This window comes from Perognathus longimembris, chromosome 27, assembly GCF_023159225.1.
Source record: "Perognathus longimembris pacificus isolate PPM17 chromosome 27, ASM2315922v1, whole genome shotgun sequence".
Lineage (NCBI taxonomy): Eukaryota > Metazoa > Chordata > Mammalia > Rodentia > Heteromyidae > Perognathus > Perognathus longimembris.
The window spans coordinates 7,110,794-7,129,338 of NC_063187.1; the positions used below are offsets into that span (position 1 = coordinate 7,110,794).

General features: G+C 48.4%; 1 protein-coding gene across 1 annotated transcript in view; it reads right to left on the minus strand.

Annotated features, from left to right (window-relative positions):
- The window catches only part of Itpr2 (inositol 1,4,5-trisphosphate receptor type 2), a 128,707-nt gene that overhangs the window by 48,831 nt on the left and 61,331 nt on the right, over nt 1-18,545 (minus strand). Inside the window, 10 exon segments of the mRNA XM_048335153.1 lie at nt 2,604-2,712; nt 4,135-4,277; nt 5,524-5,714; nt 10,440-10,560; nt 10,770-10,898; nt 12,699-12,824; nt 13,864-14,115; nt 15,578-15,778; nt 17,122-17,244; nt 17,919-18,044. Coding sequence (XP_048191110.1) covers nt 2,604-2,712; nt 4,135-4,277; nt 5,524-5,714; nt 10,440-10,560; nt 10,770-10,898; nt 12,699-12,824; nt 13,864-14,115; nt 15,578-15,778; nt 17,122-17,244; nt 17,919-18,044 — 1,521 coding nt within the window.

Genomic DNA, 18,545 nt, shown 5'->3' on the forward strand with positions numbered 1-18,545 from the left:
TGAGGTACTTCCAAGAGCTGAAAGGGCTGATTCAGGCTTCCTTTCTCAAAATGAATACCAAAGCATTTTCACCACCAGCAATAGGTTGAGTCAAGTACAGGGAAAATTCCAGTAGAAACAAACAAAGAAAAAAAAAAAAGCTGGGCACTGGTGGCTCATGCCTGTAATCCCAGCAACTCAGGGGGCTAAGATCTAAGGATCCTGGTTCAAAGCCTGCCCAGGCAGGACAGTCCAAGAGATAGCTTATATGCAATTAGCCAGGAAAAAAGCTGTAAGTGGAGACGTGGTTCAAGAGGTAGAACTCCAGCCTTGAGCACAAAAGCTAAGCAAGGGAATACAAGGCCTTGAGTTCAAGCCCTAGCACAGTACCAGCACAAAGTTTAAAAAAAAAAAAAAAGAAAGAACTGTGGGGTACCCTACGTGGTTACTGTATATGACTTTAGTGTACTAGATATTGTATATATGCCTACCTGATCTAGGGAAGGGAAAGAAAAATGAGGGTGTAAGATAGCACAAGAAACATATTCACTGCCTTATTATGTAACTGTACCCCCTTTACACAACACTGATTTAGAAAAAAAAAGAAAGAAAGAAAGAGAGATACAGAGAGAGAGGGGAGGGGGAAGGGAGGAAGGGAGGGAGGGAGGGAGGGCAGGGAGGTTCCAAGTTTTTTTTTTAATTTACCATTCTAGAGCCCTGATTTTTTTTTTTTTTTTTGCCAGTCCTGGGCCTTGGACTCAGGGCCTGAGCACTGTCCCTGGCTTCTTTTTGCTCAAGGCTAGCACTCTGCCACTTGAGTCACAGCGCCGCTTCTGGCCATTTTCTGTATACATGGTGCTGGGGAATCAAACCCAGGGCTTCATGTATACGAGGCGAGCACTCTTGCCACTAGGCCATATCCCCAGCCCTAGAGCCCTGATTTTTTAATTTGTTCTGTTTTTGTTGCCAGTGCTGGGGCATGGACTCAGGGCCTGAGCACTGTCCCTGGCTTCTTTTTGCTCAAGGCCAGCATTCTACCACTTGAGCCACAGCCACAGCGCCACTTCTGGCCATTTTCTATATATGTGGTGCTGAGGAATCGAACCCAGGGCTTCATGTATACGAGGCGAGCACTTTTCCACTAGGCCATATCCTCAGCCTGAGCCCTGATTTTTAAAAAGTAGAGGTTTTCCTGGGGCTGGGGATATAGCCTAGTGGCAAGAGTGCCTGCCTCGGATACACGAGGCCCTAGGTTCGATTCCCCAGCACCACATATACAGAAAACGGCCAGAAGCGGCGCTGTGGCTCAAGTGGCAGAGTGCTAGCCTTGAGCGGGAAGAAGCCAGGGACAGTGCTCAGGCCCTGAGTCCAAGGCCCAGGACTGGCAAAAAAAAAAAGTAGAGGTTTTCCTAAGAAAATCCCTCTTGAGTTGTGCCGTGTACGAGCATTCAAAGATAACGCATGTGAATCCGAAGAGTCCAAAAAGAACAACTTGTTTGCCAGTCAAGATCTGAGATGAGTGTTTAGGAAAACAATTGGCAAACAGCAGCTTACGATCTGGGAACCAAAAACCTGGTGAAGTAGACACCTCGCCCGCAGGCTCCGGGAGAGGAGGAGGAACGTATGTCCTCCATATGCTTTCTCGGCTCTTAAGGAAGAAAATCTGTTCGTTTTAATTTTGGAGAACACAGAGCCCCGCGCATACACTAAAGTAGAAGGGTAGCTTGGGTTTTTCCGTCAGGCAACTTTGAGCCATCTGTTTGGAAAGAGGAGGCAAGGAGACATTTTACATGGAACACGAATAAAAAAAGAAGTAGCCAGGCAATGTAATCGAAAACAATCTGAGTTACTCGGGAGGCTGAGATCGGAGGATCGCAGTTTGAAGCCAGCCTGGGCAGCAAAGTCTGTGAGACTGTGATCTCCAATGAACCAGCAAAAAGCCAGAAGTGGCGCTGTGGCTCAAGTGGTAGAGCGCCAGCCTTGAACACAAAAGCTCAAAGGGACAGCGCCCCAGGCCCTGAGTTCAATTCCCAGCACTGGCACAAAAGAAAACAAACTAACAAAGAAAGAAAAAAATTAGCAGATGCCAAAATTCATTCTCTATAAGCAGCTGCACAGAATATAATAAAGGAAGGAAGCCAAACACTTCATCCTCTCGTCATTATTTCTCAGTTCCAAAACCAGACACAAGAGACCAATACTATAAAAACCAAAATTAGCCAGGTGTCATGGCTCACAGCTGTGATCCTAGCTACTCGGGAGCCTGAGCTCTGAGGATCAAAGTTCAACGACAGCCGGGACAGACAGATCAGTAAGTCTGCTAATTCTAATTAACCACCAAAAAGACATGTGTGAGTTATAGTTCAAATGGTAGAGCACCAAGAATAGAACCCAGGTTCTGAGTTCAAACCCAGTACACACACACACACAGTCAAATCCAGAACACACACACACACACAGACACTCAAATTCATCTAATGGTATATACACCTTTAATATGCTACGTAAGCTATTGCTGAGTAGCCTGCTTCAGTGTCTATTTATAGCATTGTGAAATATGATTTCATTTTCAAACAATAACTGTGGCTTTCAAATACTAAAAATAAATTAAAATCACAAGATACCTCCTCCATAAAGCTGTCTTTCTTCTCCAGCATTTCTCGTAAGGTCTGAAGAATTTTAATACACAGTTTCTCTTCTTTCTCCATTAGTTTCTTTGTATGATTGATCAACCTTAGGAAGGCAAAACAGTAAATCTTAAAAAAAGACTTTGATTTCTCTTCGAGCTATATACAAATATATGCTATAGGGGGGAAAAAAACAGACAATATTGAAGTAGAAATTAACCAGATAACATGTTTTAAGAAGTTTCCAAGTTATACTTTAGGGTTACAGAATGTTTATGATCAAATATCCTTGGTGTTTTAAAGGTAATGTGTCTGACTGTTTCTTAAAATACCGAGCTCATTATTTTCAAAGACATATTCTTTTTTTGTTTGTTTGTTTTGGTTTTGGTTTTTTTTTGGCCAGTCCTGGGCCATGGACTCAGGGCCTGAGCACTGTCCCTGGCTTCTTCTCGCTCAAGGCTAGCACTCTGCCACTTGAGCCACAGCGCCGCTTCTGGCGGTTTTCTGTATATGTGGTGCTGGGGAATCGAACCCAGGGCCTCGTGTATCCGAGGCAGGCACTCTTGCCACTAGGCCATATCCCCAGCCCCCAAAGACATATTCTTTAAGAAATAAAGAGACTAGTATTCTCAATAGCACTTATTTTGTTAGTTGAAAAATGACTGATCTACCCGGGCCCTGGTGATTCACACCTGTAATCCCGGCTACTAAGGAAACTGAGATCTGAAGATCACAGTTCAGAGCCAGCCCAGGCAGGAAAATCCACAGGACTCTCTCCAGTTAACCAGCAAAAAAAGCAGGAAGTAGGGGCTGGGAATGTGGCCTAGTGGTAGAGCGCTTGCCTTGCATACATAAAGCCCTGGGTTCCATTCCTCAGCACCATATACATAGGGCTAGCCTTGAGCAAAAGAAGCTCAGGGACAGAGCCCAGGTTGCGAGTTCAAGCCCCAGGACTGGCAAAAAAAAAAAAAAAAAATCCTGAGTATCTGTGAAACTCAAGCTATAGGAAAAAGTAGTTTTGATTTGTTAATAGTGAGAGTTTATCAAGGATCAAGGGCAAGGGGAATTGTGTGTGTGTGTGTGTGTGTGTGTGTGTGTGTGTGTGTGTGTGGTACGCTGGTCCTGGGGCTTGAACTCTGGGCCTGAGCTTTTGTGCTCAAGGCTAGCCCTCTACTATTTGAGCTACAGCTCCACATCTGGCTTTTGTGATGGGGAAATGGAGATAAAAGTCTCACAAGCTTTACTGCCTGAGGCTGGCTTTGAACCCTGATCCTCAGATCTCAGCCTCCTGGGTAGCTCTAGGACTGGAAGCGTGAGCCACTGGCTCCATCCTGCCGAGTCCAACGTAGGCGCCGGAGCTGGGACTTGAACTCGGGGCCTCCCCCCGTTCTAGCTTGGCTTTTCCACTGGGGGGAGGAGGATGCTCTACCACTTGAACCACAACCCTCACTTCCAGCTTTATTACCCTCGGCCTCTGGGATTGCTGGGAGGGGGGTGGGGGTGGGGGGGCGGGCCGGCACGCACTTACTTGGACATGAAGGCCCCGCAGCGAATCCGGGCGTCGCTCCCCTCCGGGAAGAGCCGCTCGGGGCTGTACAGCACGTCCACCAGCACGGAGAACTCGGCCTGCATCATGGGGGCCAGCTGCTGCTCCAGCGAGCCCACCACGTCCTGCGCACCAAACGAGTCCCAGGCTGAGTGCCAGAAAGGTCACGGGGCCGTCCCATGACCTGACTGCGTGTGTATGTCTATTTCATGTAAAAGTACTGTTGAGTTTGTTTTGTTTGGCTATGGGGTCTGAACTCGGGGCCTGGGCGCTGTCCCCGAGCTCTTTGTGCTCGAGGAGGGCGCTCTACCACTTGAGCCACGGCGCCGCTTCTGCTTTTCTGGTGGTTTCACTGGAGATCAGAGTCTCACGGACTTTCCTGCCCCAGGCTGGCTTTGAACCGCGGATCCTCCGATCTCAGCCCCCTGAGTCGCTGGAATCACAGGCGGGAGCCATTAAAGCCAGGGAAGGTTTTATACATGTAGAAAAATGATATTATCCTTATTTTTTTGTTGTTTTGTTTTTTTGTTTTTGGCCAGTCCTGGGCCTTGAACTCAGGGCCTGAGCACTGTCCCTGGCTTCTCTGTGCTCAAGGCTAGCACTCTGCCACCTGAGCCACAGCGCCCCTTCTGGCCGTTTTCTGTATATGTGGTGCTGGGGAATCGAACCCAGGGCCTCATGTATACGAGGCAAGCGCTCTTGCCACTAGGCCATATCCCCAGCCCCTATCCTTATTATTTAATCCACTTTGAGGGGAATGTAGTAATAAGCAAGATTCATGGCTTTCTAAAATGATTCATAAGCAAGGATACTTTCCTGAGCATTTCTTTTAATGGCACAAACATTCTTTTCACGTTTACACTACAGGAGGAGGGACAGTCTACTACATTAAGCAACAATTTATCCACTCCTAGCTATGGAATATTCTGTTCAGTGGGAATCTCTTCAAAGTCAGATACAGAAGCTCCCGGGGAATCCAACTTCCCCAGCTAACTTACACCGCTAATGTCTGTCTCTCCTTTTCGGCAGAAATCATCATTTATGCTTCAACTTCATTTTTGCAGTGGTCAATTGATTTCTGTGCCATGATTGGGGCTTGAACTGAAGGCCTGGGCTGTCTGTCCCTGAGTTTCTTTGTTCACTCAAGGCTGGCGCTCTACCACTTGAGAGACACTTCTATTTGCAGTTTCTGTGCCGGTTAAGGAGAGTTAAGTGTCTCGGAGGTTTTCCTGCCTGAGGGGGCCTTCAACTCTGGATCCTCACATCTTAGCCTCCTGAAATAGCTGCGATTACAGCGCCCACGCCCGGACCTTCCATTTGCGTAGCACGTATTTGAAGCTTCGTAACGGGAGGACAGCTATAGAAGTGTACCTGTAGCTTTTCAATAATATTTCTGTAATCCCACGCAGGCCCTCCGAGAGCCTCCTTGAAGCGGGGTCCGGAGCGGGCGGACAGACGCCAGCCAATGGCAGCTCTCTGCACCATGTTGGAATGGCTCTTCATGAACAGAGTGTTTACTTGGCTGTCTAGATCCACAGGGATGGCAATTCCTCGGTTCTTGGCTGGGGGGAAACAAAGAAAAAAAAAGACGTAACCTATTTCTCTTCCAACTTTACTACAAAGCTTCTTAGATATCATCCAAACAGTCAGAGAAACACAGAATAAGCAAAATAGGGGAAGGGGAAAAAAAATCAAATCATGAAGCTGTGCCATGCAATTGTTTCATATTATCCCAACGGAGTTTTTTGTTGGGTTGGTTTGTGGGATGACAGGGGTAAGCCACAGGTGCTTGACTTCCGACATCTTTTAACCTAAAAGCTTTCCCGCTCTTTAGATAAATTAATAAAGAGGGGTTAATGAGACGTTCGAGAACTTATTTGATTTCTCCATGATTAATGCTTGGAATACACGTCACACAGCAGCAATACCAAAAAGCACTGGGTCACAAACGTGCAAATTTCAATGTCAAAGAAAGTTAAGAGAACAGACATTTAACACAATGGTAAAAGATGGGTCAGACCAAAGCTTCTTCCCATAGTGCTCTGGGTCCCTGCTCAAATGCCTCTCCTTCCCACAATGCCCTGGGTCCCTGCTCAAACACTTCTTCCCATAATTCTCTGCACTCCTATTCAAACTGTTGTTCCCACAGTGCTCTCAATTCCTACTCAAATGCTCCTGCTTCCCATAGTGCCCTGGTTTCCTGCCAAATGGTCCTTTCTCCCACAGTGCCCTGGCTTCCTGCCCACACGCTTCTTCCCATAATGCCCTGGGTTCCTCTTCCAACACCTCTTCTTATCATGTCCTGTTTCCTATCCAAACTATGCTGCTTCCCATAACGCGTTGGACTCCTACTGAAATGCTTCTCTTTCCCAGAATGCCCTGGCTTCCTGCCCACACACGGCTTCCCATAATGCTCTGGTTCGGAGGAGCACGCACAAACCACATGGGGCTCAGCACCGAGCCCGGGCACTGAAGTGCCTGGCACTCTGATCTCCAGTGAACCATCAGGAAACCAGGAGCGGCGCTGTGGCTCGAGTGGTAGAGCGCCAGCCTTGAGCAAAAACAGCCCTGAGGGGCTGGGGATATGGCCTAGTGGCTAGAGTGCTCGCCTCGTATACATGAGGCCCTAGGTTCGATTCCCCAGCACCACATAGACAGAAAATGGCCAGAAGTGGCGCTGTGGCTCAAGTGGCAGAGTGCTAGCCTTGAGCAAAAAGAAGCCAGGGACAGTGCTCAGGCCCTGAGTCCAAGCCCCAGGACTGGCCAAAAAAAAAAAAAAAAAAAAAAACAGCCCTGAGTTTAAGTCTCAGTACTGATGGGAAAAAAAATATATAAGAGGATTGTGTTAAAGCTGACGATGTTTAGAATTATTTTTATTTCACTTCTAAGTTTACAGAAATCCTACCCTGTTAAGAGGACATTCTCAGATGGCAAATAGATTGAATTCTACACAATTTGACACTGCCATTGGGAGAAGAATGGTACGCCATTTGCAGGGAAATGGATGGACCTAGAACAAATCATGGTAAGTGACGTCAGCCAGGCTCAGAGACACCGATGGTGAATGCTTTCTCTCATACGTGAAAGCTACAACAGGATGTGGAAAATGACACAGGACTCTTAGCATTCACACACAGTGAGACCCAAGGCGGACGCTCTTAGGAGAGGAACACAAAGGCAAAAGGCCTCCCCGCCTCTGATCACACAAAGTAATATCTATTTATCAGAATGAACTCCAGGAAATGTACACGTGAGGTTTTTCTCTTTTTTTTATTTATTCTTATTATCCAGGTCATGTACAGGGGAGTTACAGTTACATACATAAGGTAGTACATTTCTTTTGTTTGGTTGGTTTGGTTTTTTTGCCAGTCCTGGGCCTTGGACTCAGGGCCTGAGCACTGTCCCTGGCTTCTTCCCGCTCAAGGCTAGCACTCTGCCACTTGAGCCACAGCGCCGCTTCTGGCCGTTTTCTGTATATGTGGTGCTGGGGAATCGAACCCAGGGCTTCATGTATACGACGCGAGCACTTTACCACTCGGCCACATTCCCAGCCCAGGTTTTTCTCTTTGTTGCTGTTTTTGTTTTCTATTCTTTTCGTCAAATAAGACATATGATTTGGGCTGGGAATATGGCCGAGTGGTAAAGTGCTCGCCTCATATACATGAAGCCCTGGGTTCGATTCCCCAGCACCACATATACAGAAAAAAGCCAGAAGTGGCGCTGTGGCTCAAGTGGCAGAGTGCTAGCCTTGAGCAAAAAGCCAGGGACAGTGCTCAGGCCCTGAGTCCAAGCCCCAGGACTGGCCAAAAAAAAAAACAAAAACAAGTGACATTGTCCAAATAGAAATGTACTCATTACCTGACTTATGTAACTAACCTCTGTGTATATCACCTTTATAATAACAAAAAATAAAAAATGTATTTTTAAAAAAAGACATATGGGGGCTGGGGATATGGCCTAGTGGCAAGAGTGCCTGCCTCATATACATGAGGCCCTGGGTTCGATTCCCCAGCACCACATATACAGAAAATGGCTAGAAGTGGCGCTGTGGCTCCAAGTGGCAGAGTGCTAGCCTTGAGCAAGAAAGAAGCCAGGGACAGTGCTCAGGCCCTGAGTCCAAGCCCCAGGACTAGCCAAAAAAAAAAAAAAAAGACATATGATTTAACAGTACTTTTCTCTCAACTAAATGGTTTCCAAAAATGAGCCATCACAACCAGTTAGCTGAATTAATAAGTGAAATTCTTAGAAGATATTATCCTATGCTATAAACTAATTCAGGTTAGTATTTCAAAATAGAGTACTAAATGTTTACAAGGCACAGCCACAGGAGTAAGTGAAACGCTGGGTCACCAAGTACAACGCAACAAGTCTGCTATTTAATATTGCTAGTGCGAAATCTCTTAAGTCAGATTGTAGATGGGTGGGGAAAAGACCAAACTATGTTAACACCAGTCATTAATTGCTTAAGCCATGTTTTCCTTGATCAGATATTTGCTGAGTACATATTATAACCCTGGCGGACAGATAAGCTCTGTTTTCTCAACAGTAAAATGTAAATAAAGAGCTTATCCATAGATTCGATGCTGTCATTGCTTGCTTTGAACATGATAAATGCTCGATAACATTAACCATGTTATAACACAGCTACACCCCATAAACAACTTTAAACAACACCCAAAGAACCACCAGATGACTGTGACAGATATATAGAGATATATATATACTATATATAGATATATATACTAGAATAACCAAGCCTGTATTTCTTCTCCTTCTGCAACCAACTAACTATCAATTGACCCACAAACTCACCCAACAGACAGGAGTTATGAGAATTCCCCTTCCATGTTGGGGACTGGGGGCTCCCCCCCTGTCATCCCAGCTACTCTGGAGGCTGAGATCGGAGGGACCATGGCTCAAAGCTACCCCAGGCAGAAAAGTCTGTGAGACTCACATCTCACATTAACTAGCACAAAGCCAGAGCGAAGGGGCTGGGGATATGGCCTAGTGGCAAGAGTGCTTGCCTTGTATACATGAAGCCCTGGGTTCGATTCCCCAGCACCACATATACAGAAAATGGCCAGAAAGGGCGCTGTGGCTCAAGTGGCCGAGTGCTAGCCTTGAGCAAAAAGAAGCCAGGGACAGTGCTCAGGCCCTGAGTTCAAGCCCCAGGACTGGCCAAACAAAAACAAAAAGCCAGAGTGAAGGTGTGGTTCAAGTGGTAGAGGGCCAGTCTTAAGCAGAAAAGCCAAGCAAGAACATGAGGCCCTGGGTTCAAGCCCCAGTACCAGCATAAAAGAAAAAGAGGGAGGGAGGGAGGGAGGGAGGGAGGGAGGGAGGGAGGGAGGGAGGGAGGGAGGGAGGGAGGGAGGGAGGGAGGGAGGGAAGGAGGGAGGAAAAAAAAGAGAAAGAAGAGTGACAGTTATATAAGTCAAGTCAAGAGTGCATTCTGTTTGGACATCACCCCTTCCCTCGCTCTCTTCCAGTTTTTCCCTCCCGTTCCCTTAGCTTATTTGGCCCAAGGTTGGTGCTCTACCATTTGAGCCACAGCTCCACTTCTGGCTTTTTGCTAGGATGACAGGAATGAGCCACTGGCACCTGGCTCTTTATTTTATTTTGAATGAGCATATATTCTTAATTATGAGAAGTTTTGCTGGAATGATACCACGCACACCCGGTGCTCTGAAAATGTCCACCCACTCTAGTATATTCCAGAATGTTCTATCATGCATTCCTGAGTGCCTCTTTGTCTGTGTGTGTGTGTGTGCCCTTTCCATGCCCCCACTTTCTGTGTCTGGTAGGTTTCGTGCACACATCTTTTTTTTAAACATATGCCAATACCGGGGCTTGAACTCAGGGCCTTTAGACACTCAGCTTGTTTGCTTGTTTGCTCTACTACTTGCACCACAGCTCCACTTCCAGCTTTTTCCTGGTTCGCTGGAGATCAGGGTGTCACAGACTTTCCTGACTCGGGCTGGCTTGGAGCCACAGTCCTCAGATCTGAGCCTCCTGAGTAGCTGGGGTGACAGGCGGGAGCCACCAGGGAGTGGCCTCCATTCACCTAGGTCACACTCTCCAATCCCCATCCCCCCCTTTCGCCCTCTGCCCTCCCCCTTGAACCTCCTCTCCCGCATCCGGTGTTAACACTCAAGTCGTCACCCCCATCATCATCAACACCACCACCACCATCATCATCGACATGATTTTAGGCCTAGGTGCCACGGTGCTGGGTCTATCTGGGAAGCCCGGTGTCGTCCCCCCCCCCCAATGCCGGGTGACCCACTTACCCACTTCCGCCAGGGTCCGGATGCAGGACTCCACTGAAGCCTTCTGCGCCGGGCTGGGCCACGTGCAGTTGTAAATTCTGAAGGCTGATTGGAGCAGCTGAATAAACACCGGCTGATGTGTCTGCGAAGACGGACGAGGGAAGCGGACAGAGAGTGACTCTCCACCCCCACCCGTGATCGGAAAGGATCATCCACTACAGCAGGATACAGCCAGGCGCGAGGAGGGGAGGGGAGGCCATACTATGGGAGCGATGCGAGCAATGGCTTCCTGGCATCTCTCCTCCGCCGAGAGAAGGCTGGGGGCTTGCTGCGTGTGCAGGGCCTAGCTACCTGGAGGCTGGTGCTGTTGTCGGAAAAGGGGGAGCTGAAGAAGCCGCTCACGATGTTCATGACCGACTCGGTGACGCACTTCTCCAGGAAGAGGTCCGCGTGCTTCCTGTCGGTGGTTGTGTTGCAAACCTGGTGGGAAAAGAACAAGAACGGCGTGTCTGCTGACTCCATCGTAACTCAAGAGCCAGCCTCCCAACACCGGTCCAGACAGCTCTCATCCCAGACCCTCCCTCCCTCTCTCCATCCATCCCTCCCTCCCTCCTCTTTCCTTCCTTTCCTTCCTTCCTCCCTCTTCCCCATTTCTTCCTTCCTTCTCTGTCTTCCTTTTGTTTCTTCTAATTGTCTTGCTCTCTTCCTTCCTCTCTTACATTTCTCATCTCCAAATAACCAGCAAAAAGCTGGAAGCAGAGCTGTGGTTTAAGTGGTAGAGCACCAGCCTTGAGGGCCCAGGCCCTGAGTTCAAGCCCCCTGAGTTCAAGTACTGGCCCACACACACACACACACACACACACACACACACACACACACAAATTTGTCTTCCTAAAACTATGTGAAACTTGATCTTTCCAATATATTTTTTTCTGCTCCAAATGAATGATGATGCTTTCATCTTATTACCCACACTGTCATATCACAGAGAACCAAGAAATATAGGAAGCCACTTTTCTAATTAAAACCTTTAAAATTTTATGGGGGGTGGCGGGGAAGATCCTAATTTACAGTGTAATATTTCTTCATCCAATCATTTGCTTATTTTATTGCCTTTTTATGACAAAGATTAGAAATGGCTGAAATAAAATCCCATCACATTTTAAGATCCTTTTACGGGTAGAGCATTTTTTTAAGTTTCAATCTGGCTCCCCATATTAATGACAGAACATCCCTTCCTATAAAAAATTTTTCTGTGTACCGCTGTAGCCTCAATATTTCACATTAATTCCACCATTTGAATGTGCCATCATGAGTCCATCTATTTTGGGAATGACACACATCCACAAAATTACAAATCATTTCCTTCGGAACTTCCTACTTAGGTTTTGTATGTCTTCCGCTTACTGCTTTCTTCCTTCGTTTATTTATCTCTCTCTCTTGACTATTGTACGGGATTACCAATTATACTTCCAGATTTTTCTTTTTGTATAGTTCACTAAAAGAAAGCATTGGAAAGACGGGAGCATGGAGAGGTAGTTTTACACTGCTCACTGGGCTGAGTCTCTAGGAGGAATTTACATTCTCAATAAACTTGCAGTGGATACAGAGGGGACCCCTGAAGAACCAGAAACCCAGGGTACTCCTGTAGTACCGGCAGCAAGCCCTTTGCTTGGGACTGTGATTAGGAGGCACTGGCAGGAGACTGGAACTGAAGAGAAATAAGTCAAGCCATTTCTTAGGATACAGCCCACTACCCCACGCCATTGGCTCCTTAGCCTCCAGTTGGTACCAGCTTGGTCTTCTTTCCAATACAAGCTTAGATATAATCCTAGCCACAATCCTAGTTACTCGGGAGGCCGTGATGGGAGGATCAAAGTTCAAAGCCAGCCCAGGCAGGAAAGTCTATGAGACTCTATCTCCAATGAACCACCAAAAAGCAGGAAGCGGAGCTGTGGCTCGAGTGGTAGAGCACCAGCCTTCAGCAAAAAAGAGACCTTGAGGCCTTGAGCTCAAGACCCAGTACCAGCACACAATAATAATTATTATTATCATTATTTTTACCATTATTACTATCTGCTGCGATATCTACTGCATTAGGTATTTGGCTTACATGAACTCATTAAATCTCACAATCTTACAAACCTCATGAACACCTTGCTGAATGAAACAGATTGCGTCAAAAAGTACTGGGGTAACCTTGCAAAATTTTCACCCCGATGTTTTTGATAATAGCACATTCTCGATGATGGGATTAAACACCGCTGGCCTGCACCTTACCCGGGCCATATCCACCAGGAAGTTCTCAAAGAGTCTCCAGATGTGGTTACTCGTGTAGATCTCCTTCATTTCCACCTCTGTGTCGACGTAGCAGTGATTCACAAAATTCACATACGCGATCTTAACCTGGGATGGAAGAGAACGGGGTCACACCAGGCAACAGTGGATCATGCCTGTAATGCTAGCTACTCGGGGAAGCTGAGATGCAAATCCGAACGCAGGAGAAACATCATCTTCTCTTTATTTTTTTTGCCAGTCCTGGGGCTTGAACTCAGGGCCTGAGCACTGTCCCTGGCTTCTTTTTGCTCAAGGCTAGCACTCTGCCACTTGAGCCACAGCGCCACTTCTGGCCGTTTTCTGTCTATGTGGTGCTGGGGAATCGAACCCAGGGCTTCATGTAGACGAGACAAGCACTCTTGCCACTAGGCCATATTCCCAGCCCAACATCATTTTCTCTACTGGTCATGGTCAAGTGGCAATCACAGAAGGGTCCCTAAGATCCACTGCTCGTTTCCATCTTGCTTGCTGGGCGGGTGCTCTACCGCCTGAACCACGTCTCCAGCCCCTTTTGAGTCGTTTTTGCTCTCTACTCAGAAAGCATTTCCATTCCTATCTACCCATCCACCGTTATGGACCACCCACCCACCCATCCATCCATCCGACCGTCCATCATCCATCTATCTGTCCATCCACCATCCATCCATCCACCTTCCATCCGTGGATCAACCCATCTATCATCCGCCCATCTGCCGATCATCAATCCATCCATCCATCCTGTTATCATCCCCCTGGTCTATCCTCCATCCACGTGTCCATCTGTCCGTCTGCCTGTCTGTCATCCATCTAACATCCATCCCTCTATCCGTAGCCCATCTGTCTACCTGTCCGGCTATCCCCCATCTACCTGTCCGTCTGTCTATCTTCACCTGTGTTGCCTGTATTGACACGTTTACACATACGTGTGTAAGCACGCACGTGTACCGTCCATGTGCCATGTGCAAGGGTCACCCGTGTCATTGGCTTTGACACCTGTGGGGGGGGGGGGAGGGGGGATGATGATGATGATGATGATGATGATGACGACGATGATGATGATGATGCTGTCCGGGCACGCGCACGCGCACGGCCGCGCACGCGCGCTCCTCCTGGAAGGTTCGGCGCTCACCTCCGGGATGCAGTCGTCGTGCGTGACCACCCGCACGATGTCGTCCAGCGGCAGCAGCGAGTTGCACTTGATCTCCGTGTAGACGTTCTTGCCCTCGGTGCAGGCGGCCAGCAGCTCCACCAGCGTGACGTGGTAGGCCAGCGGCCCGCCCTCGTCCCCGCGGGCCCGCTCCGAGCACATCATCTGCAGGAGGATCGGGAAGGACGCTCGGTCGTTGTAGAATATCAGCACGTCCTCCCCGCCGTTGATCAGCTGAAACGACACGGGGAGGTGGGGGGGACCCCGGACCAGCTCCAGGTCAGTGCGCATGCGCGCTGCGCATGCCCGCTGCGACTTCCCCCACTTCGTCCCAGTGCGCATGCCCACTGCGACTTCCCCGCCCACTTCGTCCCAGTCCGCATGCTCGCTGTGACTTTCCTGCGCACTTGGTCCCAGTGCGCATGCCCACTGTGACTTTCCTGCTCACTTGGTCCCAGTGCGCATGCCCGCTGTGACTGTCCCGCCCACCTCGTCCCAGTGCGCATGCCCGCTGTGATTTTCTTAAGAGAATCGGCCTCTAGACCCACTGCGCATGTCCGCTGCGCATGTCCGTTGTGAGTTCCCCGCCACCTCGTGCCAGTGCGCATGCCCAATGTGATTCCCAGGCTCCACCATGCCCAGTGCAGCATCCAGTGCGCATGCCCAGCCTACCTGGAAAGGCAAGGAGCCCTTTTGGTGTTTGTGGGCTTGGTATCTGCTGTCTGTGTGTGTGTGTGTGTGTGTGTGTGTGTGTGCGCGCGCGCGCATGACTGCTGCCTTTTGCTTTTTGTTCTTTCTGCTATTGCATGTTTTTCTAGGTAAGTACAAACATTCCACCATGCTTAGCTATGCTTTAACTATGGGTAAACTGGGTCTGAAGACTTCCATTCAACATGTCCATCTGTGACTATCACGCATGTCGGCCCTTCTCCTCTCCACCCCTCCAAGTCCAGGCCGCCACATCCATTCTGACATTCAGACACGGAATAGGATGAACACTTTCACCCGCCCTTCCTCTCTCCAAGGACCTCTCTGTAAGAACCTGGCTACTACCAAAGCAGGATGGGGGGGGAAGCTTAGACCCAAGTGCCATGGGGTCAAAACCAGGTTGGGAATATCTTTTCCAAACCTATCTTCCTTCCTTCCCTCCTTCCTTCCTTCTCTCCCTCCTTCCTTTCTTCCTTCCCTCCCTCCCCCCTTCCTCCCTTCCTTCCTTCCCTCCCTCCCTCCTTCTCTCCTTCCTTCCTTCCTTCCCTCCTTCCTTCCCTCCCTCCCTCCTTCCTTCCTTCCTTCCCTCCCTCCCTCCTTCCTTCCTTCCCTCCTTCCTTCCCTCCCTCCCTCCTTCCTTCCCCCCCTCCTTCCTTCCCTGCTTCCCTCTTTCCTTCCTTCCTTCCCTTTTTATCTCTAAACTGAAGAAAGATCCATAACTGAGTATACCATTTCTACTACATATGGAGACACATTTTCTTTTTGCCAGTCCTGGGGCTTGAACTCAGGGCCTGAGCACCGTCCCTGGCTTCTTGTTGCTCAAGGCTAGCCACTCTACCACTTGAGCCACAGCGTCACTTCCGGCTTTTTCTGCATCTGTGGTGCTGAGGAATGGAACCCAGGGCTTGGTGCACGCTAGGCGAGCGCTCTACCCCTAGGCCACCCTGCCGGCCTGCCGGAGACAGGCTTTTCCTCGGTGAGGGCGTACCTCTGTCATGACCATGTCCTGGCACTTCTTCACGTACTTCCCGTCGGCTTTGACGATGGTCTGCAGGAACCTCAGGTACTGCACGTGGCGGCCGTGGGTCTCGATGGAGCGCACGAAGTGCTGCACCACCCTCTCGCTGATGTCGTTGCACAGGTGGTAATTGTTCATGAAGATGTGCCGCATGGTCTCCGCTTCCAGAAGCTTCGCAGAGGAGAAAGGGGCCTCCGTTAAGTGCGGCCAGACCAGCTTTCTAGCCTACAGAGCGTCTGTCCACTTCACACCCTCGTTTAGGATCAGCTGTGTTTTTGTCTGTGAAGCAACAGTGAATTTTTCTCTACAGGTCTATCAAATGCAAAGATCGTGGACCTTCCAATGACGTTTAACTCACAAGGCAATTCCATCAAATCATTGTCTTGTCATGTTCAGAACAGGGTCCTTCAGATTAAGCCTCTGTTACACCAAGTTAGCTTTTCCTGAAGACCTGTTTAAACACACTTTAAATACAGCAGACTTAATCCCAGCTCGGCTTTCTCCTATTTATTAATCCTTGGTATTTCCAATTAACTTCTTGGTCCTACCAAAACTTTTCCCTAATGCTAACTAGGCAAAAATGAAACCTTTTCTCCTTTTTGCTTAGTTTTTGTTTGTTTTTTGCCAGTCCTGAAGCTTGAACTCAGGACCTGGTTGCTGTCTCTGAGCCTCTTTTGCTTGCTCACAGCTAGTACTCTACCACTAAAGCCACGGCACCATTTCCAGCTTCTTCTGAGGAGTTTATTGGAGATAAGAGTCTTATGGACTTTCCTGCCCCGGTGGGCTTCAAATTGTGATCCTCAGGTCTCAGCCTCCTTAATAGCTAGGATGACAGGCGTGAGTCACCGGTGCCTGGCTAAATATGACTTTTATTTACATAGTTTTTCAAGTTACTGTGAGACGCTTCCTTAAAGGAAATAAAAAGATCATCTATTTCAGGGAGATAATCTCTGTAAAGTGAATGTAAATAATCCAAATAAAGCCACATGGTGTCATAAGTTCTCCTAGCCACTCAAGAGGCTAACATCTGAGGACCGCAGTTCAAAGCCAGCCTGGGCACAAAAATCTGTGAGACTCTTAATCTCCAATTAATCAGCCAAAAGCCAGAAGAGGAGCTGTGAGTCCAATCCTTGAGCAAAATGGTCACACGAGAGTGCAAAACCCTGGCTGGGAATGTGGCTCAGTGGTACGGCGCTCGCCTAGCATGCATGAAGCCCCGGGTTCAATTCCTCAGCCCCACCGACACAGAAAAAGCCAGAAGTGGCGCTGTGGCTCAAGTGGTAGAGTGCTGCTAGCCTTGAGCGAAAAGAAGCTCGCGGACAGTGCTCAGGCCCTGAGTTCAAATCCCAGGACTAGCCAAAAAAAAAAGCAAAACCCTGAGTTCAGTACCCACTACTGGCATGATTTTTTTTTAAAAAAGAAGAAAATGAGATTTGAAAAGTGATTTAATCCTAGTGAAATAAAAACCAATGCACACACGTATTAGAACAACGAGAAGTCAGTACTGCACTTACGCCCGGAGTTAAAAACAAATTCAGATGTTTGTGAAGAAGAGCTTGATTCTGCGGGTTTCCCCGGCAGAAATTCTGCAGGAACGTGTGGGCCAGATTCATCACTTCCGTCATTTTCTCATCGTTCTGGAAATGAGAACGTAGGGTGTGGTACAGTCACAAGCCTGAGTCCAAATATCATAAATAAAAATGGGTCCCTGCCCCAAATGCATGCTGTTTCTCTCTGCCCCTACTCTTCATTTCTACACATCTCCCGATTCATCTGTGTCGCTCCTCTCCGTGTTCTAGATCCTTCTCAGATGGTCATTATTTGTTCTCCTCCCTCCTTTTCTCCCTTACACCCTCCATCCCTCCCTCGCTCCCTTTCCTTCCATCCTCTCTCCCTCCCTCCTTCCCTTCCTTCCATACTTCCTTTCTATTTCTCAAAGCCAACAAAACAAATTTAGCTTCTGGGGAGGGGTCCCAAACAGAAATCCCCTATTTTTTTAACTGTTTTGTGCTGGTCCTAGGGCTTGAACTTGGGGCCTCATCGTCTTGCTGGGCTGATTCCTCTCAAGGCTGGCGCTCTACCACTTGAGCCACAGCTCCACTTCCGGCTCTTTGCTGGTTCCTTGGACATAAGAGTCGCACAGACGTTGCTGCCCAAGGCTGGCTTGAAGCTGTGAGCCTCAGATCTCAGCCTCCCAAGCAAGTAGGAGCGCAGGCACAAGCCATCGGTGCCCAGCAGGAAAACGTCTTTACGGCCTTGTTTTACACGTAAAGCCCCTCCAGTGGTAAAGTCAGGAGGAACAAGGACAAACCTTTTCATAAGGGATCTGCAGAAGATCCAACACCACCGAATGGGCGCCCATGTTCTTCAGGAGCCGTTGGTGCTGATTGCGACATTTTTTATTCTGTACACAGAGTTTGCTCAGCCTGATCAAAATCTTCAACAAAGGAGGAAAGCGTTACATATCATCAACAGCCGTACAACATAGAAATGATAAGTATTGTTGTTGTTTTGGTTTGGTTTTGGTTTTGGTGCCAATAATGAGGCTTGAACTCAGAGATTCACTTTTCTTTTTTTTTCTTTTTTCTTGCCATTCCTGGGGCTTGAACTCACGGCTTGGACGCTGTCCTTGAGCTTCTTTTTGCTCAAGGCTAGCGCTCTACCACTCCAGCCACAGCGCCGCTTCCAGCTGTTTATGTGGTGCTGAGGAATCGAACCCAGGGCTTGACACGTGCTAGGCAAGCACTCTACCACTAAGCCACCTCCCCAGCCCCAGATTCGCTCTTTGGCTTGGCTTTTTATCCAGGGTGGGGCTCTACCACTTCAACCGCATCTCCGCTTGTGGCTTTTTGCTGGCTCACTGGAGGTAAGAACCATGCAGATTTCCTACCCGGGCTGTTTTTGAACTGCAATCCTCATAGCTCATTCTCCCAAGTAG